Here is a 25,013-nt window from a genome sequence, read left to right as displayed (position 1 = left end):
TTAGGTTTATGTGAATATTTTTGAGGGTACATGTAATTTCAGTTTGTACAGTAATTTATTCAGTAAGCAGCATACATTTTATAGTTTATTAAATATTGTGTACATACTATGTAGATATTTCAACTATGATATGTTTATTATTTCTCAAAAATCACTTCAACGTGGTTAAATGTCATACAAAAAAAAAAGCATTATATTGACCCAAATAAATATATGCACTCTATTGTAATGAAATTGCTTCCATACAAAGATCAATATAACAAATTTTTTCAAAACCCCTTTAGATTCATTATACAAAGACTTCACTGTATCTGATTGAAGAGTTTGGGAGCAATGAAAGGGAAATTATGAAATAACATACTGATCAATACAAGACTGACAATATATTGTTGAATCCTTATCTAACTAATGATAAGAGATCCAAGCTTGAATGTGAAAAATAAATAAAATTTATACTTTGATTTAAATTAAAAAATATATTATTCCATGAAACAACTGATCTATTACAAAAATGATGATGAATTTCGTATGATGAAAAGTAAAAACAATAAATAAGTAAAGGGACGCCTTTCTATAAAATATATAGAAACCAAATTTCTTCACAATATTTATTTTAACCAAAATAAAGAGAAATTAGTTTCCAGCAAAGCGGACCCTACCAGAGGGTATCATATTACTGATGCGCATTTGGCACCTGCGACACTCCACTTACAGTAGACATCACCCACGCCCCTTAAAATATCTTTGGGTAACAGAAGGAAGCATTACTGCTATTCAAATCATATTGCACTTAATTATTATTTGTATAGCGGACTCTACCCGCTTATCATATTACTGACACGCATTTGGCGCCTGCAACACTCCACTTACAGTGGACATCATCCACGCCCCTTAAAATACCTTTGGGTAACAGAAGGAAGCATTACTCTCATTCACATCATATTGCACTTAATTATTATTTGTATTTTCACAGGAGGGTACAAAAACAATAAAAAGATAGAAATTAGCAAGGTAAAACTAGTATCCAAATAGAGGGTTAACAGAAGAAGAATCAGGAAAAAGGAACAAATGATGAAAAATGTAGAAAGAAGGAATTGACAATTTGTAAAGCAGTCCTGAGCGTAGTTAATTAAATTAGGATTTAGATAATGTAAGGCTTTAAAGTGATAATCATAATTTTCCATGATAAAATCTAGCAGTGCCATTTCTCCAAATGGATACTGTAGAAAACAAAAATTTAAACTGATGAAAACTGCTAAAATTCACTTTATAGCATAGGATAGTAGTTCCCAAACTGGGGTTGCTCTCCCCCCATATATATTCAACCACTTAAAGAATAACTGTGCCATGAAGTTTTATTAGTATGGCAAGGGGGTCAAAGGGAAAAAAATTAGAATATCTATATTTATCTGAATGAGATTTTGCAACCAGAATGAATTGGCTATGAAATGAATTCCAATTGAAACATGCAGGAATGAATCCTATTTTGATCAAAGTTCAGCTGAATTTCCTTATATCAAAATCACATTAAGTATTTATGATATATATGTTACATAAAATATTTTAATAAACTAAATAAAAAAATTATATAATGTAAATTATTAGTTAACATTTGAAGAAAAAAAAAAGTTTTACAATACCAGGTTCATTCTTAACTGGTTTTAATGTTTATATTACAACCAATGGAATATATCACATATTCTTTATTAAATGTGATAATAATAGAATTAAATTTAAATTACTACGTTGTCTTCAAAGATGACAGAGCTTAGTAGGGAAATACAACATCCAAAAGCTCAGTCTGTGATAGGATACTAAACAGATCACTAACTGATCTTTCGGACGCTATATTCCAAGCTTCATCCATTTGGAAAAGTTAAGAGGAGAAAAATGTCAACTATTAGAAGGAGTAACAGCATGAAAAATATCTTCCGTTTTTAATAACACTTCTCATAAATAAAAATATCCTGAATTTAAAGCATATAAAATAATTACTTACATTTATGTCAGGTACACTTACTTAGACATAACAAATAATTAAAACATATTTCAAAATATTTGAAAAACATATACACGTAGTCAACACCTAATTAAGAATAATCCTAAAAATAAAAATGTAACATTGCATTACAAATTCCAACCTATATTTGATTCATCATTACCACTCTATGGTAATTTTAGTCAACTAAAATGCAATGGTAATATAAGTGCGGTATTGTATAGTAGTGCTACTACTACATACATTCCAAGGCAGTATATATAAGGAAAAAATTCCAATAAAAATAAATAAATGAGAGTAAAGAAATGGTATTTCTAATTACATGGCATACCCAATAAAAGAAGAAAAACTGCAAGAGTAATAAATTGAAATATTTAAATAAATAACTTTATGTATAAACATTCTGAGAGATGTATCTGCATAGATTAAAATAATTCAAAAACCATGTTTATAAAAAAAAATATATATACATTCATTCATTACAAAATGAATCATTTACAAACTATAATTGGTAATAAAAACTTTTACAAATTTCATCAATGAAATTTTCACAAATTACAACAGTCATGAATGGTAGTGAACAAGATTTAATTAACAAGCAAAAGTGGATTATTAAAGCATTAAATAAAAAAAATTGAAGAATGTGAAGTAGCAAGCTAAGCATATACTTTAGTTTTAATTAAAACCAAGCCCAATCATTACCAGAACTATGGTGATCATCAGTTGTTGGAAACTGGTATGGCTGAAATTCATCCGCAGTGGTGGACAGTAAAGAATTAGAAGTATCTTTTTCCATCTTTACTTTACATTTCTCTGGTGAATTTGCCTAAAACACAAATTATTTTATCAGTGAAGTCAATTATTCTAACAGTTACATTTGATTTAAGAAATTAATACAGCATAAACTTTCAAAAACTAAAATGTTTTCTGAAAAATTGAGATAGCAAGAATTTAACTTTCATTTTATAGCTTTTAGCACTTTTGGTCTTAATATAAAATCATACTTTAATTTGTCATGGTTAAACAAAAAGGTTTCATAGTTTCTTTAAAGTATTCTTGAGCATATGTTCGGATAGAGCAAGTCCAAATTATCTCCATCTAAAAGCTTTTATTTTCTTATATATAGTAGGTTCAGTATATTTATTTATCAGACAAATCACTTTTCCAAGAAAGGGAATATTCAATTAGCAAAAGGAGTATGCAGTCACACCAAATATTGAGACCATTCTAGCAGAGGTTGTTATTCCGGCCTGGGTAGGTTGACTTTAATTTTGTGGCAGTCCCACAGAATGAAAACTCGACCTTCCAAACTTAGGTTAGAATACATAAGTTACCTGTAAGATAACTTCCCTATACATAAAAATTGCCAGGGAGAGGATAAACAAAGAAAAAAGTCACCTCTAATATTTTAAAATTAAATAAAAACAACACAAATCCCAAATCCTTGAGAAATAGAAAAAAAAATTCTTTTCAACAGAGTGTAACAATAATTTAAAAGGTGACTAAATTTCTTTACAAACCCAAAAAAAAGTTATCAAAGTGTCAGGCAGTTTTTAGCAATGAGAAAACATTAATATGAAAGCCCCTGCACTTTTATCTGACATTTTATACATTACTTCTGTTGGATAAATCCATTATCCAAAATAAAATACAGAACCAATTAGCAAAAGAAAGTTACTGCTTCATAGAGATTATATGTTGAGTGTGCAGCTGGTACTACCAGTATTTTAAAATTAATCAAAAACCATAACACATGAGAAATAGATGGTAAAATCTCTCCTGTTTGTTAGTTTAGACTTGTTTAAAGAGGTAAAATCTTTTGGTCATCAACGCAAATGGATTATTGTGATTATAAAGATACAACCACATACACATTTAATTTACTCACGCACACTTGAAAAATAAAATAAAAACTCTCCTGTACTGTTATCCAAAGCCCCTGTGCTTATCTCTACAGTATTGTATGGAAAACAATGCATGAAAAATTCATATTTTTCCAAGATCCAATTACGTTAGAAGTAAAGATTTCCATAATACTTACAAGAGTAGGATTAAAATCTCTTGAGGTAGAGGGTGTTGATATACTGTCAGAATCACTTCTGTCTTCTTTGGAATTCTTTATATCAGGACATAGGAAAACTTCTATTTCACCCCTTTCTGTTTTGAGGATCATTTCAACCTTAAATAAAATTAATAGCGAGATATTTAATTCATTCAGTCTAAATTTAATGGAGAAGAGAAACTATTAAACACATATAATAAATAGTATAAATATAAATTTTTGTTTTACCCTCGAGTTAGAAGTGGGGGTAGGTACTTCAAGATGAGCATCAGGAGGAGCCTTGATAACCATAACAGTTTGCGTGCTATAATTTTTAATGCTCCTCAGGTCTTGATAACTTACATAAGCGTACTGATTGTCTTTCAGCAACGTTTGTAAATCCATCTCTGAAATGACATTTTCAGTTTTTGAATTAAAGAAATAAAATAAAGCATCTTAATACCTAAAAATATTAATATAATTTGTCATTCTACATACTTTTAAATAATTTGAGAAAAATGGAGAAATAAGTCTGTACTTTGGATAAAAATTAAAAAAAAAAAAAAATCTTTTGAAGAAAAAAGTTAAATGATTTATTCTTTTATGAATGTTTTTATGTTGATGTGAAAGAACCTCATTCGCTATAAGCTAGCCAGCACAGTAGGTTTCCAGCCAGCTGTTTCGCTTATTGTTCTTTATAACAACTTCCCTCCTTAAACAAGTGGATAAAATCCTTAGCAACACTTCACAATCTTCATTAGGTTATGTTTCTGGTTCATCAATAAACATGTCTAAACATGCTTATGGCCTCCACATTTTTTTCAAAATCTCTCCCTCCGGAAACTTTAATTTTAAATGAATCTATCAAGATCCAAATCTATTTTTTTGGAGGGATGCTGAGGATGGTTTATATAAACATTTATTCTAAGTTTGGAAGCAACATTGAAAATGTTACATTAATGGTTGGATAAAAACAAATTTTTTAAACACAAGTACTCCAAACCTGCTTTTTTAAGAAGATCATCCAAATCCTTTTCTTCTTGTTCTAATTTTTCAATTTCATTTTGAACATCAGTATGAGGTTCGGTGAAACTACCCCCCCTGTGCAGAAAAAAAAATTAAATTTGAATATAATAATAGATATCAAACTATAAACAAAAATTGTTGTTTTTAAAACACATATAAATGCATATTATTGAGATAAATGGTCAGGTTATAAATAGATAAATAGTTGTAAACTATTTTTGTTTCACTTTTGACCGCAACCCTGACCATCTTCTATATATATCAATTCTTACGGTTAACTATATATACATATATATTGAGATAAATAATTACCTCCATTGTATATTATTTTTGGAACGCTTCTCAAGAATACCAACACCTTCAAGAACATTTGTGATATCATATATCCTTCGCTTCTGAACATCCAAATGTTGAGAAGCATAATTTAAGTCAACAATGCCTCTGGGAGACCTTTGCAACAAATTGACAAATTTTTTTGTAAGAAGGCCTAAAGATGTATCATAACGCGTTGGACCTGAAAAAAATAAATAAATAATAGTTTGATTGGCTTATATTTATAAATAGAAATCCTTTTTGGAAAAAAATCAGGGCATGAGCAAGTTCTATTGTAAATATATATAATTTGGTAGTACCAATCCCTTTTCCAACTCTCAGGAGTAATATATATATTTTGATGATGAAAAATAAAAAAATAGAAAATTTCATGAAAAAGTGATTAATCTCAATTTCAATTCTTAAATTGTTATTGGAACTTTAATAAAAGTTATTTGAAAAAGTGGGAGGTTTCAAAACTACATCTAATAATTCCTGAGATATAGCTTCCAAAATTAATTCACAATTTCAAAATAAATATCGTTATTTCATCATTAAATGTTGTTTTTTATTTCATTAAACAGAATTAATGATGAGTTTATTGTTTGCTTACACTTACTACAGTATTACATTTATGACATAGACTTTAATTTATAAAAGTAGTTATTTAAAAAAAATAAAGTTGCGATCAGAAAGCTAGTTAGTTAGGTTTTTACAACTATCATTTTATATACTTTTGTGATAAGATTGATAGTAAGGCTGTGATTGAAGAGCAAAATCTAAAAAATAGAAAAATTAAGCACTTAGTAGATATCGTTTTAGAAATACGATCAAATTCTAATGTTATGGCAGTCATTTGAGGCAAAATTTAACGCAATAATTTTTATAAACTGATCATTCTCCAATAAAGTGTTTTGTTTTTGAGTTATTATAAAATACGGTAAAAAAAATCTTTACCTGGAATTTTTCCGAGCACAGCCCTTTTTCAATCTAATTTTACTGGTCTACAAGGGCAAACTAGTATTTATCATTTATTTATGCAACATTTTGGGAAGGTAGGTTGGTTTATAAAAAAAAAACAACAGTAAAGTAGCATAAATAATTACAATGATTTACAAAATAATTTAGTAATAATGTTTCAGGGAATATCATTAGCTAAGCAGAATATCAAAATTAAATAAACCATGTTTTGATGTTTATTTAAATAGTAGCATTCCTGATATATTTTATCAACAGGTCTATCCAAAAAAATTATTATCATACTAGGTATTGGACTGACAAATAGTATTTAGAAAATGTGATAATTACACATTTTCTGCTTCCAGAGAAAGAATATAATATGAACTAACACTTATCATTTCAAAGAAAATATGAGGTGGGCACATAGGTCAGTACCACTTCCTTACTATAGTATTTTTTTTTTAATAGTTCTTTATTTCCTTTTAAAAAATTGTATTTCCTGAAAATTATCATTTTTTTATGAAATTTTCAATACTTAACTATATTCCAAGAAAGGTGTTTTGACGTTTGCGATTAAAATATATGGGATGATTGGTTATATATATGTATATCCAATTTTACATTTAAATGTTTGATATATCCAAGAAGTTACTTTTTCGCATAGTTAAAAGAAAGTATAGGAAAGAATCTGACAAAATCGATAATGGATAATACCCAACTTTTTTCCAAATTTGAACCACATTAGACTTAATATTTTCAAAATGTATTTGTATTAAGGAAAATATGTTTCCTTATGCAGAAGTAAAAGTAGATGACAAAACCTGATAACATGGATATGTGACTAGATAGATAGGTCATATATAGGTACAAACTCACACAGCCCCAGAAAATTTTATCAAAATGAGATTAATGGCTGCAATGATTATGCCTCAACATAAATTTGAATATAGAAAAACATAAAACCAAATTTGTTTCTTGATATCCAAAACATGAAATCAGACTGAAATTTTAGATTCAGAGATTTATTTTTTTTATTTCCAGCATGAATACAAAGCTTCCCTAGTTTCAGTATTAAGAAAATAAAATTAAAACAAACCTCTAGGCGTTCTCACTAAAGAATTATTTTTTTTTCTTGATTTTGGTGTTTTAAATCCCATTTCTTCGTCACCCGATGTCTCCATATTTAACTTTCTTTTGACAGCCTAAGGCATATAAATTAAAATAAATCAAAAAAGTTTTTTGAATTTATAAAAGCATGCTATATAATATGTAAAACTATTAAAAGATAAAATAAATAAATTGATCAGGGCAGAAAACAAATAAAAATGGTAAGATTCAATAATATGGTCAAAAGATAATTTAGAGCAGTTAATAATGAAGTTCTTGAATCTAAACTCATTGATTCTTTTAACTCATAAGCACTACTACATTAAAATGTACAAATAAAATAATGATAACATTTATCAAAATGAATCATTATCTCTTTGCAGATCTTAAACATGTTAACACTAACACTTGAAACTAGCATTTTTTCAAAATATTGCTGCTCCGGGAGAACATTGACGCAACAATAAAATTTTGTGAAATTGTATTGGCAAGCTCAAAAGTTCATTTACTAGATGTTTGAAAATTGATATAATTATACTCACAGACATCTAGTGAATGAAAATGGATTTTTGAGTTCACCGACACAATAAAGTCAATTTCAAAAACTTTTAATGTTGTGTCATTATTCTTTTGGACCAGCGATATTACATTAAACATGAGTACATATATTCATCAATAACGTTTTCTTAACAATACAAAATATGTTGTAATGTTTTAAAAATAACAAAAAGGATTAGCAACTCTGAATACCACAAAATAAGATAGAGCTGGCCCTGAATGGAGCTCGACTTAAATATGATACCACTTAAGTTATACTTACATCCATTGTTAAGCCTATTCCAAAGACATAAACTTGTAACACCAATTTTAATCTCTGCAACTTTATAATATATGATTAAGTTTACTAAGTAAATATCTCATAGTTCAGTTTAATGTGCTATTATCTACAGTACTAAGTATATTCAGCTTTCTTAAGAATATTTTAGGTTAAGCTGTTATTACTGTTCTTGTCTCAATATAAGGAGACAAGTATTAGATTCTCAATGAACTGCATAATATTATGTCCTCTAATTACTATGAAAGTAAATACAAAATTCACTTATTAATTGATGGAATAGTATAAAGTTTTAAAATGAGGTTTTATTTTTATTTTTAACTTCATTTGATTCTAGATATGTAATATAATTTTTTTTTTTATATTTAAAATATTTCTACGTCAAAGAAATCCCAGAGGAAATAACTTTCAAGGATTTGAAATTTTGTAAAAGTTCATATTGATGGATAAATGCATTTTATATTTTATACCTTCTGCCAGGAGAGATCAAACATGAGAACAGTCCTGACTAGAAATGCCCACTTTAGTAGAGGCTTTGGAGTTTTAAACCATTGCAGGCATTATATCTGTACCTCGGAGGGATACAACACTATGTCCATTTTTTTCCATATTGACTTTATTACAGAGTTAAAATCAGCTTTTCTCATATTTCTTAGAGGAATAGAGCACTATGTCCAAAACCAGTTAGAACCGGATATAGCATGTTTTAAAACAACACCAAGTCCACTTTCATTTAGAGGGATAGAACACCTTGGTGTTTTATCCTTCTGAAGCATGTGAAGTACTACTGGACATAGTGTTGTATCCCTCCGAGCTACAGATATTCACCCTGTAGCTTCAAGTAAAACAAAATATGGACATGGCTCATGTTACAAGTCTTAAGTAAAAACGGGGTTTATTAATAAAAATTAGTTTATAATTATGAAAAAAAGACATTTCAATTACTACCAGAGTGATTGTAGATACAAAATATTAAGAAAGTTCAATGCTTTTAGTCTTACCTTTATAAGAGAAATATTAATTTTTAATTGTTCTTTGTTGTAATAAAACATAATTATCAAAACATGAATGAATATAATATAATTTTCTTTAATAATTAAAACATATGCTCTATTGATATTATAAAATTCCAAGTTTTCTCTCTCCATAAAAGCTTAGAGAAGCCGGAAAGGGTATCGAATCCAGAAAGACAAGATATATCACATCATTAGTTTTAAACAAAAAGTTTTCAGAGTATAGTCGAATGTCTAAAAAAGAGGTAATTGGTTATGAGGGTTAGATGCTTAATGTTGATATAGATAACCATAAGCAGGGTAACTAATATCGCTCTACTCCATTCTGGTCCACCGAAATAGTATGTAATAACAGAGCTCACCCACAACACTCATCTCTGGACCCCTCATGTGTTGTAGCGGTACAGATTTAAATTTTTTTATAATATCAAAAAATTTCATGACAAATATAGCAGAAACGAACTACTCCATACTACATGTCCATTCCCAACAAAGTCAAAATTGATTTGTAAAGATTTCCAATAAATGATAACTTTAATAATTTTAATTTAATTTATTAATATACGTGAAAAAAAAAACCAGCCCAGTATATTTTAAAATTTTTTTATTAGACAATTTTGGTACTAAATTATCATGAGGTAAAATAAGTTATTCCAATACCAAGTGATTCCAAAAATCATGTGTTATTTAAATTAAAAAAAAAAAAAAAATTGGAAAATGGACTTGGCTGGTTTTGAAATGCAATACTTGACATATATAAACATTTTTTACGAGGAATATTTTTCAATTATTTATGCTTAACCTTAAAAAGGTTTGACTGAATTGATGAGAGCTAATACATTATTAGAATATTTATACAAACCATTCAGTAACCGTTTTTGTTGACAGCGAATTAAGAATACTGAAGGAAAAAATAAAAACAATCCATAATGAACCTGCTAAGGTGCAACAAAAAACTGACAAAAGGAGATAGTACCGAACCTAAGAATCCGCTGAACCTAGGCTAGCAGAAATAGAATGGACACTGTGAACACAGATTATGAGATAATCTTTATTGCAGTGGTTAATGAGAAATAAAAATGGCAAAGGAATCCAACTGGTAGGAATCTAAATATAAGACCCTGGTCCACTTGAAAATGAAAAAAATTTTTAAAATAAAAAATGAAACGAACAGAAAATGGGAAGGCAATGGGAATAGTCAACAAAATAATTTTCACCAAGAATTAAAAAAAAAAAACTGAAAAAAAAAATCATTTGCTTCAGGCCATATCAATAAAAATATTCAACTTACCCAAATGTTCAAAGGTCAAGACAAAAACAGATCCGCAGCAGTTCAAGATAGAAGACAACCCTAGCTCCTCAAGTGACACCACACCACGAACCTGGGACCATTTAATAAATGACTGCAGGGATCAACAAAAATAGTTTTAAATTTTTTAAAATTTTAAATCAAGGTACAACAATCCGGGAGTATATTATGGCCCATAAATGGCTAAGTGAGAAGTAATAATAACACTTTTAGTCGCCAAACTTTTAACTTTTAATAACGATTAACATTATTCTATAGAAATAAATAACAATAAATATATGAATCATTCAAGCACAAAATTTATTAAATAAAAAAAAAATTCAAAGCACGAAATGTTAGTGTCATCTTTTCCTTTAAATGAACCTCTGTGAATTGCCGTACATTTAACTTTTATTAAATTTTAAAAATTAGGAAATAACAAAACAATGATTTATAGTAACTATATAAAACTAAAAAATAAGATACATTCAAGGTAAAAATCTTGCCTCACCCCTCTTAATCTATGCATCCAAAACCTGGACATTGTGTAAAGCATCAGCAGAACGTATTGACAGGCTTGAAGGGAAAACAAGTTCATGGACCAGTAGAAGAGAATGGTTCGTTACACTGAGAAAAAATAAAGAACTGTTCACACTTTATCAAGAATTCTCAACACATTCGTAAGAGAACAACAAATAAGGTTGCTGAACCGTATAATGAGAATGGGTTAGAAGAGTATAGTCAGAAGATTGTAAAGTGGAAACCCCTATGGAGTAAGGCCTTATGGAAGACCAAAGGAAAGATGGAAGGACAGCATCCCCGAGGATCTGAAGAAAACAGGGGAGTCCACCAGGCCAACTATTGACAGGGAGGACTGGGGAAGAGGTGGTGGAGCTGGCCAAGGACTGCTTTTGTTGTACCTATAATTAATGAATACTTAAACTAGTCTTACATATAATTGTTATATCTTCATATTAGTTTTAATTTATGAAACTTTTAATTAAGCGAAGGATTTATAAGATGGAATGGGGTGACTTATGGCTGATTGCTTGTCATTATTCCAATAATCTTTCAGGTAAACCATATCTACTTCATATAAAATCGTTTTATCGCCTATCTGTTGAAACAAGCTGCTATCTTGAGAAACCATCAATTTTAAGAGTGATATTGATAAAACAAGAGAAAATAAGTAATACTTTAACTAGTAAATTATTGGAAGAAGATAGTTGACTGTATGAAGTAGATTGTAGGAAGATAATCCGGGAGGCGGTCAATGGAGGTATCAAAATAATAAAAGAAAACTATTTATTCTTAACTAATGTTTTTTGCCCCACCTTGCAGGGCTAAAAAATAAAGGACATCTCTGTTTCAATCTGACAGCCTTGACGAAGCCCCGTAAAGTGGGACAAAAATTTGGTTAACAATGAATAGTTTTCTTTTACTATTTTGATACCTTTATTGGCTGCCACACAGACTGTCTTCCAACTTTTAGAAAATTATTTATATATTTAGTATATAAAAATAAAAAAATAAGTTCTAGTATGGATTGATTCTCAAACAGTAATAATAATTATACATTTTGAAATTGACTAAGCAACACTGCCATATTTTTTTTTGTAATAGAAATTTTTCTAATAACCAACAGAACAATCACTTCTTTTTAATATCGAATACTTTCTAAATATATGAATTCTTAAAACATATGACGAGATAAAAATGTCTTCTAGAACTTTATTTGGCTTAATAATTCAAACTTCAATAATAAATAAGCTGGTTTATTGCAAGAATTGTATAAAAACTATGGCAAATCTTTAAATCAATTATTAAGATTAAATTATATTACTCAATTACCAATTATCAGTTTCTAGAAAAAATATCATTTTAAGGATAAAACTAGATTAATTATAATTGGTGAATTTAATTTTCTCTGGTGATGAGTCATAATTTTTTAAAACTTTATTTCTAAATTAAAATATCTCTTGAGATTGAAGGCAACCAATGAATAGCAAGAGTGGCATAATAGCGACCGATAACCACCTTACCTCCTCCTCTACCTGTTAATTCAGTTAACTAAGGAGATCCCTCATCCAGCTCCTTTTTAGTCTTCAGTATGTGTTGTTGAGGTAGTAATAAAGTTTGTCATGAAATACCGTGTGATGTTTTAATATGGTCTTGTACACTAAGTATGAGCAAGTCCATGTGTCTGTGTTCTGATACTGACTAAATAGTTATAATTTATTTTATTATGCTTTCTTTCCACTGCGTTAATGAGAGACTTAATGCTCTGTAGAGCCTGAGTGTCCCTGGCTACCCTGTTATTATGTAGTGAGTACCTGACTTTTTTATGGATTAGAGGATAACCATTATTAAGTTTATTTAAAAAAAAAAAAAAACTTTTTGGGCCTATTTCAAAGAGCTCAAATATTATCCTCAGCTATGACCAAAACACTTTCCTATTACCTCTGAATGGAATTAATATTCCTGTATTTGATAAATTAACCAAATTATTGAAAATTACATGACAGTATCCATGTTAACTAATAAAAACTGATTAACCAAAATAATTTCTGAAATAATAAAATATTTTCTCAATAACTTGTCAACTAATTTCTTTGTAAATTTAAACGGTTTAGTTATGTGTAACCGTCAACAAGAGATCCTTCATAACAGAACTAATGATAATGGAATTATTAGAAATAATATTTTTTATAAGAAGTAGCAATCAAAATCTAAATAAGGAGAATGTATTGAAGAGATCAAATTTTTTTTTTTTCTTGTCATTTCATAAAAGCATTTATAGATGTAGATGGGCGTACACTTATTCAGTCCAAAAATGGTATCAGTCTTAGAGTAAATTATAGAAAAGATCTATTAAAGGCATATAATATACTATTTACGATTAAGGGAATAAAAAGTTTTTTTTTAAATGTAAGAAAAATTTTAATAGTAATTTTTTTCATGATTCCTGAGATAATAGTAAATTGATGAGATGAATTAAAAAATATAGAGACTTCAATAAACAAATTGTACCAACTTATACTCATTAAAAACTCCTTTCAACAATTCTAGAACTGGATCTTCAAATACAAGAAGAAATTCAGAATGATAACTAATCATAAAGATTGATCGTTTCGAACAGTTCTTTTAACATCTACTCTAAAAATTTTAAACTGGTTGAAAACATGAATATGTTATAGCAAAATGTTGACTTTCAAAGCAAGTTTCATCAGAAAAAACAAATGGTTTTACAATACAAAATGATTGGGAGACCAGCCTAAGCAATATTTCTGTTCTTTTAAGCCTTCAATTAATATTTACTCTGAACTGTAGAAAAATAACAACTTTAAATACGAATGAATACAAAATACAGATGCATACATATTGAAATTATGTAAAAAAAAAAAAGATGAGTAAAATGTGCATTTAAAAATAACTAGAGCTACTTTTATATGAAAAAATAACAATAACACTGATTTACAGCACCAAAATATCGGAACCAGTGATGAGAGAGAGAGAAAATTATTTCAGAGGAGTGTGATTACAAGATGCAAACAGAGAGAAAAGAAATATTAAATAGTCAGTCTAGGCTATAAAACAATCATACTGATCCTCCAGTATAGATTAATTATTAGAGAAGGAAAAAAAAGTATAACCCAACTTGAAAGTTTAAGACAGCAACAGCAGGAAAAGGAAAGAAATGTAACTCAATGAAATTAAGTCCAACCTTCTAGTTAAAAAAGATTATTTGGCCATATAAGACAGAAAAAACTTGGAAAGGAAAAAATATATACTAAAATAAAACAACAGAACAAAAAGAGCCTTCAGTCCCAAGGAACACAACCCACAAATTTTATTAAAACTAGATGAGATCATCCATACAATAACGAAATTAATATTAGTAAAAAAAGAAGATCAATAATAATAATCAAAGATTAAAACTTAAGTCCACATGTTGTATTAATCATTGATATTATTTATATAAGACTAAGAGATATTACAGTAGTTTAATGGACTTAGAATTTAAGTAGAACAAATTTATATTACAGAAAAGAAAAATTTATTAACCTGCGTGCGAGCGTTGGACATTTGTCTTTGAGGTTGGCTTTGAGGAGTTCTGCCGTAGCCGTGATCGAGAAGATGAAAAGGTGATGTCACCACAGCGTTGTCTATCATTTCTATTTTGCATGGTGATGCTAAACATAATTAACTGTATTTACTTAAGTATCCCAAAACTTTTTTTAAAGTTATTCATTTCTGTTTGCTACATATTAATTTTATGATTAGCGAAAAACATAAAAAATAATTAATCATGATTATTTTAAAAGAAAGTTGTTATTAAAGAAGAAAATCTTTCAAGATTTTAGGTTAGGAGGTCAGTATTTACTTACAATATATCTAAATAAGCATTTACAAAATTCAAATACAAAAATAAATTATGTAGCAAGAAGAAAGATTTTTATTTATTTAATTTTTTTTTGGCAAGTTATAATTACCCTTAAAAAAATAATTTAAAATAAGTATTTTAAAACAAATTTTCGGTGCAGTTAGTAACAGAAAAATATTTTTAAACTGTCAATATTTTGTCGAATACTTCAAGAGGAGAAGGAAAACAATGATGCAAAGTAAGTACATTTTATAGAGCAAGATTAGAGAAAAATATTAATAGGACAACAACAAATACAAAAAGAAGAAGAAATTAAATAAATCAGTCAGAAGTAAACCAAATAAGGTGGAAAGTAAGAAAAGAAGAAATCCATAAATACTTCAGAGAAAGAAAGAAATTGTACAGAAATAAGAAATGATGACTGCTATTAAAAGGTGCTTCTTAGATGACCCATATTTTCAAGTTGGGCAAAAATTGACTGGTATATTAAGTTTAATTAATTTAAACTTGGTTTATTTGTGGTACAGACAGAAAGCAATATCCACTATGTTCATATATGGCTCTTAAACTAAAAGAGGTACCTTATTTTTTCTTTAATTTGTAATTTTTTTGGTTGGTAATACTTGTTAGATACTTGATTTTCCATAAGCATAAAGGTATTATCTCATTAGTAAATAATAGAAAATCATTAAACAAATAAGACATATTAGTCTGTGGTCAAGTGTCATTGAGTGGGACCCTAGATGATACAAGCATGAGGCAAGTGTCAATTGCATTATTATGAGTAGCTAAATAAGAATATCAAAGGCAATAAGTTAATATTTTGTACAAAAATCCAAAATCAAGATGTTGAAAGTACTGTTTTGTTTATAGAATGGAGCTAAAATAACAGAAAACCTAAGCACACACAAAATTTGATTTGAGATGTTTGACAAGGCGAACAATATGGTCTTTCTGTTAAGTACATTATGAATTACTTCTACTTAGGTCTTATGATATATGAAATCATATGTTTTTGGAATCTACACAGGATCCAATTTTTGATTTAGTGACTGCTCTAGTCTAGCGACTTCTATGTATTGGCAATGGATTTAGACACTGTCAATTTTAAAAGGTTTTGTAAGAAATATCCTTATTCCTTTCATGATTTTCTGTTATTCAATAAGATACGTGGTTTGTCAATAAGTTAAGACCTGCTTATGGAAGTCAAGTTCCTGTCATATTACTGCATGATATATAATTTCTAATTGATTTGACTAGAAATACATTTATATAATTTTCTAATTCATATATATATACATCTACATTAAGCATCATTCTTAATTTGGAACAGTCATCATCCATACCATGACCTTAATCCCAAAACTTCTTAACTACAATTCTTATCGAAAGGAAAGTTTTGAGGGAATCTAGAAACTGGATGCATTTATTATCACTTGATAGTTTTAAAAAACAAAAAAGGAATGTTGAAAATTCACTAGTCAAACCACTTTTTTGTTTCTTAAAACTACTAACAAGATCATGAATGCATCAAACTTCAAAGATTCATTCACAACTTTATTTAAGATGAAAAATGTAGTTAGGAGTATTTGAGATCGAGATCGAAATATAGTATTAATTAATTTATTTATCCAAGCAATATTGTTAGTACCCTATATACAAATAAATAAAAGAGGATGAAATGTGATGAGAGGCGAATCTGAATTGGATTTTTCATTCAAACAGTCTTATAAGACCCATATGAGACAAAAAATCTAACAATAAACATCTTTGTTATTATAGTTTTTAGTTATGAAGACACGGCTAAAATAACCCACTTCCTAAAAACTGGGCACAAGAGTACGTTAACCACCCACTACTCTCAGATTACATCAAATTCACTGATTTGGGATCCTCTGGAGTTTGTCAGACTTCCACAACCAAGAACCCTCTCCAAGCTCTGATCTTAACTAAAGGTAATAAACTAAGTCTTTGTTATGGTCAAAACTAAGCTGGTTTTAATTTGTAGTTGAATTTTGATGAAAATTCCTTCATGTATCTAGATGAGAGATTTTGATGTTACTTGCCATTTCAAAACAATGTGAATTATAAGATATATGGTTAAAGCTTTGAGTGCTGGTCACAGTATGGCCATTATCATCCTGAGAAAACCTAAAACAATGTCCACAACATATTCCTGCCAAAAAACAAATTTCAAACATATTCATGCCAAAAAACAAATTTCAATCTTCATACTCTTAAGAGGAGCTGGAGAGGTGCACTGAACTGACAGATCCACTAAACGAGAACATAAGAACCGAATCATAGAAAAAATATTCCAAAGAGAATGCATGCCAAAATAATGTTCTTTTAAATCCATGATTTTAAAGCTAATTAGAAAAACAATTTGTTCATTTTCATGGATTAACCTCACTACTAAAAAAATATTCTAATCAAAAGAAATAATTGCAAGCACTTTTCATTTGGAAGAGAGAGAAAAAGAAGCCATTTAAAATCAACACAATTTTACTTCTATTCAATTAAAAAATTACAAATATGATAAAAAACATGAACATTATTCTTGAAAGGAATATGGTCTGGGTGCGGTAAAAAAAAAACTCAAATAGTAGAAATATACTATTTGAGTTTTTTTTTTACCGCACCCGGACCATATTCCTTTCATCTTTACACACGGTCAATCAATAATCTTCCATTACTATTTTTTTGTTCTTTTTTGACCGCACCCGGACCATATTCCTTTCATCTTTACACACGGTCAATCAATAATCTTCCAGAACATTAGTCTTGTTTCGGTAACAAGAAAAAATTATAATTAATCCTAGACTCAAGCATTCTTAATCCTTTAGTAGACAAAAAAGAATATTCTTCTAAAAATAACAAAATAATTATGGGTTTAAAAAAGCAATAGTTGAAAACTCATTGGAAACAATTAAGGAAATTCAGTTAGCAAGGCTTAATGAGAAGCAAAATTTAAGAAACAAGACTTCAAGCACATAAATATATTCATTAAGTTGTGTTTGGATTCAATATAATAACAGTGCTAGCCAAAAAGGGAAAATACAATTATTAATTCTAAATGAATCCTAAATAAAAACTTCTGCTAACTACTGACTAGATAATAAAATGTAATACCAGATTTAATTATTGGCATGTTAGAACACAATTGCAACATTTAGATTATTAAAATTATTTTTAATTATGATATGAATTTCCACATGGTCCATAACTTAATTTTAATTTGAATATTAATAAATCAAGTTCAAATACCAAATATTATTTTCCTTAACATGGTCGCCGATTAAAGCCAAAATATATCAAGGCCAAGAGAAGTAATATAACTGATTTAAACTTGAAAATGGTTTTTAAAAATTTCTCCCATTAAAAATTATATTTTTGGTACAATTTATTTTGGGATTGTTAAAATAATTACCAAAATCTGTGCCTACTAACTAAACAGAACTATAAACATGAAGTATTGAGTACAGGTGAACAAAGAACCCTTTGCAAGTGTTCTTAAAGCTTTATATAAGATATAAAATCAATGGAAAAATTCTTCACACAACTACCAACTTGCTAGAAATTACTTACAGAATTTAGCACTGTTCATATCAGGGGTAGAATGAAAATTGTCATACTCCTCATCTTCCAGTTTGATAGATCGCTGGACCTTGGACATCTAGAACAAAATAAATAAATAAATACACGCTAATTAGTCATCAAATGTTTACAGATGGATTTATGATTATGAACTGTTTTTTCTTCTTTATAATGGCCATAGCGAAAAGTTACTTTGAATGCGTTTAACCAAATATGTTTAGTATATCTTAAATATTAAACAATATAGAAACAAAGTTTTTATATCTCCGTTCATTGATAAAAAATCCGATAAGTATTTAAACAAGAAATAAATTAAGAAGAAGAGAAAAAGCTATAAAACGTCTACATAACAAAATTTATGAATCAACAACTTATATATATATTAACAAAAAGAAAAGAAAATCCTACACACAATACCAGGGCAATGGATAATGACTAAGCAATAACTTGAAGAATTTGCTATCAAGCATCAACCATATAAGACAATCATTTTCTTTACATTTACTTGACATGTATAACTTTCATAAAATTTCAAGTCATTTCAACACAAAGAGTGTTCATAACCAAATGTTTTTAGAAATAGTTTCTATAGTTATCAAGGAAGTAACAGTTACATAAGATAATTTTTTTATGATTTGTTTTTTCATTTTTTAAATTTTAAATCAATTTATATGATTGATGTAAGAAATTTTTCAAATAAGAAGAATGAAATACCAGAGAAAATATTTTTAAAATACATAAAAATATAGAACATGGTAATATTAATAAATTTCCTCCACTGAACGCTCCCACGACCATCTTCTCCTCATAGTATTACATTTAGGTTAAGTATTAAAGTAGTGATTGATAAAAATCCATAGCTTTATGTTAAAATTATGTTTAAACTACTTAAAATATATAATTATTCCGAAGTTTGATAAAATTTATTTCTAATATGAAGTAACTATGGATAAGAATATTTTTTCAAGTATAAAAACTTTATTATATTTATATTATTTTTAAGAATTAACAATGATATAGCAAAATAAAAAATAGCTAATTAATCAATTGAATAATTAGTGAAAATGATAAATTGAGTAAACCAGGAGTCTTCATCTTTCTCCCACCTTCTAGGTGATGGCACACATCCTCTTCCAACAAATTGTATTGCCCTCCTTTTATATAAACTAAAAAACAACTCCATAATTTGTCTACAAAAAGTAAGCCCCTTCAAAAAAGTTTGATGACACAAATTGTCCTATGAATCTACTCTCTTCTGGATAACCAGTGAATCAATTATTTATTAGATAATCTATATTAAAAAATAATCTTAATAAATGGTTGCAAAGTTCTTTATTTTTTAGCATTTATTTGATACTACTCAATAAAAAAACTTTCTATAAAACTGTTTCTTGGAAAGAAAACAGATATGATCTTCAGTAATAAATTATGACTCAGACACAGGGATTATAGTAAACCCTTTTCTTTGATAAACAGTGGATCTTAGCCATAAACTTCTATGGAGACCTAAATTAGGGACATGCGCTCATGACAGATCTGAATGGATGGATTGACAATATTGTCAGGTCGGAAGTAAAAGTGATATTTCTTGTAATCTACTTGTGCCTGAATCAGATGAAATTATCTATAATTATTGATTATTTAACAATTTGGTCAGATCTGAAGTGAAAATTGAATTCAGATACAAGTAGAAATAAAAAAACATAGCAAAACAAAACTCGATCAACACATCACATATTTACAGTAGGTTTAGTTGTGGATGAATTAGCTACAATAATCATTGTCGTTCCAACAGAATTAAGATCTTCAGATGATTGGCAAAAAATATTAATCTTTAATATTATGAACCATATATAAACTACAACCCAATGAAATAAACCTAGTTTAAATGAAAGTGGCAAATTCTTTTTAAATGTAGGTTGGCCCATGATATGAATCACAAAAAGTAAGAAGAATGTAAGTACAGAAGTAATGTAAGTCATTCATTTCTCATCACACTTAATTTTCAGAATAAATAATTAATCATTACTGAATGAATTAACTTAAAATGTTTTAGATTTACTTGAGACTGACTAGTATCAACAAAAGAGTAACCCTAACCAAAAACTTTATCGCACTTTCCCGTTGTTATTGAATTAATGAAACTCAGTTTAGACTTACATCACTTTTTCAATTGATGGCTCACAAATCTCTTCTTTGGTACCTATTACTTAAAGTAAGTGTGCGAATAACCCAGTTTTCTTTAGTTTAAAATCATGGAAAGAATATAAATTAAATAAAAACATAATAAATTAACAATTTGGTTTATTATTTTGAACACATCTATAAATAATGAAAATAAGAGGATACATTTACAGAATGTTTAGAAATTGAACATTATGTACAGTTAAAAAAAAAAATATCAATAAATTTAAAATAAAATATCAGTTTCTCCTTAAGCCAAATAATAATAAAAAAATATAACATAAATTTCATCCCTTTCTAGCCTTGTGACTATATTGGATTTGGCAGCATTAACATGCTAATAAATAAGAAAAAGAAAAAATCATTGAAAATAAATTTAATTTAGAAATTTATAAAACTAGATAGAATACAAAAGGCTGCTTAAAGGCTCATATCTGTTTCTTCACAAAACAAAAATGAAGATGCATTAAAAACCAACAAGGTGAATGAGGAATCCAAATAAGTTTAGGGGTTTAAAATTTATTAATATACTGCATTAACAATAATGCTAATGGTAATTTAAGTGTATGTTTAAATTTTTGTAAAATAAGATTTATTTTTAGCACAAATATTATGAACTGTGAAAGTTTACGAACACAATTACAAAATTTACCATCTTACAATTCACATGCATGTAAGCAGAACTAAATCAAATAAATTTGAATTCTGCAGAAAATAAACAATAAGAAACCATCTTATTATTCTTTAGGAGTAAAAATTATCTTTCATTATTTAATTTGTGCATAAGGGTCGGTCCTTGAAAAGAAAAACTGAATACAAATTATTTTTATTCAGAATTTAAGTCTAGACTGACGTGTTTTAATTGTTTATTTAGTCATAAATCAGTATATGAAAGACCTTATCAATAACATTACTTAGGGCACTTAAAAACTATTAATTTATGTTCATATTATAGTTGCCCATTAGAAAATACTAATTTCTTTATAACTTTGATAGTATGAGAAATATATATATATATATATATATGGTTCATATGGAGGGATTTGTCTTTAACATAAAGTTACTATGATTTTAACCAGTACTTCTAAATCACTAACTTAATGGTTCATAAGATACTAAGAAATGGCCTACATAACAACAGTATAATAACTCATAAAAAATAAGTTAACATTTTTGACTTCCTAAGATCCCTATGCCAGTAACTTATTTGAAATACAATAAAAGTAAAGAAACAGAAATTTTTTTTTATTAACAGAATAGTTCTGTAATAAAGACTGAATAACAATTGTTTATCATTATGATAATATAATGATTATCATAACAAACATTTGTCACTGATTTCATGAACAATGGAGTATTTTTCAACCAGGTTTAAACAAACTTACAGGAAAATGAGCAGTGCAATTAGTAAAATGCTAAAAATTAATTAGTTTCAAATTACAGTAAGCTCCTTACAATTCATAAACTTGAATGTAGCATGTAAAATAAAAAACAGATTCAGAATTTTAAAGTAATGTTATTCACCTCATGGATAACATCTGATAAATAAATAAAAAAAAAGTGATTCTGTTGGATTGGATATAACTTCCCAAGGTATTTGAATTAAATAGCCCAAATATTGTAGCTCACTTCAGAGCAATTAAAATCTGCATAAGTTATTGAGAACATATGTCACCTAAAGATTTTTCCCCCCTAGAGCAGACATTTATCTCCACAGATTATTTATGGTACTATATAACAGGGAATACAATCTTTCAGTAAACCATCCAAATTCAATAAAATATTTAATAGTACATTAAGTAAAAAATAAGTTATCATTTGAAATGTATACTACTTAAAGCTGTATTTTCATTCATTGTAAACAGTAACATAACCTAGAGAAAAGTTTTGGATAATTAATTAAACCTACTTGAAATGCAGATAGTGCCAAAATAAAAACAGTTAAAAAGCTAGCAGAGAATTATTATCTTTTAATGAGGGCAGGTTTATAGGGTAATGAGATAATAGAGAATTCATAGTCAATCATAAAAACAAGCCAAATAGCCCATATTGATGATAGATAAGTACAGGAAAAAAAAAAAAATGTGCCTTTTAATAAATCAAGCCACTGCCACAGTTTAAAAACATATAAATCCCAACAATGCACACACTAAAGAATGACTGGATATTAATAATTTTGGTTGAAATTAGAATGGTGATATTCAATCTAGATTTACTTTGGGATAAAAAAAAACAAAGAAGCAATGGTAACATTTAAAATTTGGTCAGAATGCAGCATGGAAAGATACTTCTTTAAAGATCAAGATAGAGGTTGTAACCAAGCTTCTATGAAATAATATTGAAAATAAGGTAATGATAATTCAAACATAATAAACTAAGCAGGTTTAAACTATTAAACAAAAAAATAAAGGTCGAAAGTACATACTAAAAGTAAGCATCTCCAACCTAATGATGCCTAAACCATTTAGTTTGATTTATTTCCAAATCATAGCAGGAACAGGTTATGATGAATAGAGACCTTAACAATACATCATCGAATTTATAAATAATTTTGAGAGTAGATAACAGAAAGTTATAAATTTGCAATACAGAAGTTTTATTTACAAGTTCAGGAAGTTTTCCTTACTTACTCTTTCAAATTCTCAAAGGGCTCCAACAAATCCAAATTTGCTGGAATAGAGGTATAGTTGATGAACTACATGCTGCTCACCCTTAAAGCCGACATTACTACCCTAGAGTATGCCTTTTGTTGCAAGTGTGCGAATGTTCTTAGTAAAGAAAACGGTAGGTCACCGCATAGCTATAAAACTGACTCACAGACACGCTGAAAAATTAGCAAAGTTCACTATGTCATAATATATTCAAACATGTATTCATTGAAGATAAAAAAATAACTAAAAACAATCAACAAACTAACGCTTGCCACATACAAGCTTTCAAAATGCTTTGCTGACGGCCATCTAACCAGAAACTAGCAGCTGCTTCAAGCATCTTAATCACCTACCGCCAAAGTTTGAATCTTCTAGTCCATCGGGAAGTTTTGATTATATAAAGCTTGTAGACAATAGTAAAAGCTCACAAATACTTCGCATTCAAAAATTAAGGTATATTAAATAGTTACTTTCCTATTAAGTTGTAAATTCCAGCACTTCTAACGGTTTAAACAAAACAAACAGCAATGATAAATTTATATCTCTTTGTAATGTAGTAACTCTTACTTATCAAAAACTACATTAGAACGCGCTGATGTAGCTCCAGAAGCGCGCAGAAAACTAATCACATGGTTGGGAGGTAGAATCACTGTTACATTAAATCATAAAATTTTAAGATATGGTTATTTCTTCTAATTTTGAAATTATTTATTTTTTTGACTGAGAAATCCATGAAGTTTTGTGTTGTTGTTTAGTGAATTTCATATCATTAAAAAGAAAGAAATTCCTTAGTACTTCACAGTAGATTTATTGTTCAATTTATGATGCTCATTTAAGTATTGACAGGTAATTATCTCATGAAAGCTTTTAAGTAGGCCTACAACAGGGAGGTTTGGGGGGCTCTTCACATTTGCAACATCCTGGTGGCGGCTTAAAACATTTATTTGGTTTGTAACAGGATGCTGGACATCTTATTCTTCTGATCAAATAGGGTAAAGCAATTAATATAGGCACTGCATATAGCAAACATTTCTGCCATGGATCACAAAATTGGCAGATCCTTTCTGCATAAGTTTTCGGCTCTTGATCTTCGCTCATGTTGACCTGTTTTAATACAGAAAATATTTAGTTGGGTGTTGTATTACAATTGGCACTCATTATTTTTTAAAAACTTTAGAATTTTAGTTGATATTGACTCATACATGTATTTATCTGTAAATCTAAATTAAGTTAATCCAAGTCTAAATTAAGCCACAGTTATTAAAATTTATTCATGAATTTATTACATTCTTGCATTTGAGATGTTTATATCTAACTTTGGGCTAAAATTAGTTTCAACTTAATTATAGTTAAAATTGTCCTGAATATAATATTTATTTGTTACTAAACCATTAATATATATACTTAAATGAAGTTGTATCCCTGACAATTTTAACTTTAGTTTCATCACAAATAAATTTTACCCAACTCAGGCTGTCTATTTAACTTTATTGGTTATAATGTAATTTTGTTTACATAAGGATAATTATGCCAGTTAATTATTTTTTAATATAATAGATCCTAATCCTAAGTTAGAGAGTGGTTAACCTTAATAATTATGCCAGTTAATTATTTTT

The 25,013-nt window shown here is 28.2% G+C and overlaps 1 protein-coding gene across 8 annotated transcripts in view; it reads right to left on the bottom strand.

Moving 5' to 3' along the window:
• The window catches only part of LOC106683105 (transcription factor E2F3), a 35,645-nt gene extending 11,735 nt beyond the window's left edge, over nucleotides 1-23,910 (bottom strand). Inside the window, exons 1-10 of one of the 8 annotated variants that reach the window (XM_024361513.2) lie at nucleotides 23,677-23,909; nucleotides 23,377-23,570; nucleotides 18,554-18,641; nucleotides 14,647-14,774; nucleotides 7,435-7,540; nucleotides 5,379-5,580; nucleotides 5,044-5,141; nucleotides 4,290-4,447; nucleotides 4,041-4,178; nucleotides 2,702-2,825 (exon numbers count right to left, since the gene is read on the bottom strand). In XM_024361513.2, the coding sequence (XP_024217281.1) occupies nucleotides 2,702-2,825; nucleotides 4,041-4,178; nucleotides 4,290-4,447; nucleotides 5,044-5,141; nucleotides 5,379-5,580; nucleotides 7,435-7,540; nucleotides 14,647-14,774; nucleotides 18,554-18,641 (1,042 nt within the window). In that variant the 5' untranslated portion in view covers nucleotides 23,377-23,570; nucleotides 23,677-23,909. Of the gene's footprint in view, nucleotides 1-2,701; nucleotides 2,826-4,040; nucleotides 4,179-4,289; nucleotides 4,448-5,043; nucleotides 5,142-5,378; nucleotides 5,581-7,434; nucleotides 7,541-8,265; nucleotides 8,326-9,281; nucleotides 9,348-10,584; nucleotides 10,676-14,646; nucleotides 14,775-18,553; nucleotides 18,642-23,171; nucleotides 23,191-23,376 lie in introns of those variants that run through there. The other 7 variants (XM_024361514.2, XM_024361515.2, XM_024361512.2 and 4 more) reach the window with 7 other exon arrangements.
• Between the last annotated feature and the right edge of the window lie 1,103 nt (nucleotides 23,911-25,013).

Source organism: Halyomorpha halys, unplaced genomic scaffold (assembly GCF_000696795.3).
Source record: "Halyomorpha halys isolate HHAL.00 unplaced genomic scaffold, Hhal_1.1 Scaffold466.1, whole genome shotgun sequence".
NCBI lineage: Eukaryota > Metazoa > Arthropoda > Insecta > Hemiptera > Pentatomidae > Halyomorpha > Halyomorpha halys.
The sequence above is the reverse complement of the archived record's forward strand: the minus strand, read 5'-3'. Positions and strand labels throughout refer to the sequence as shown.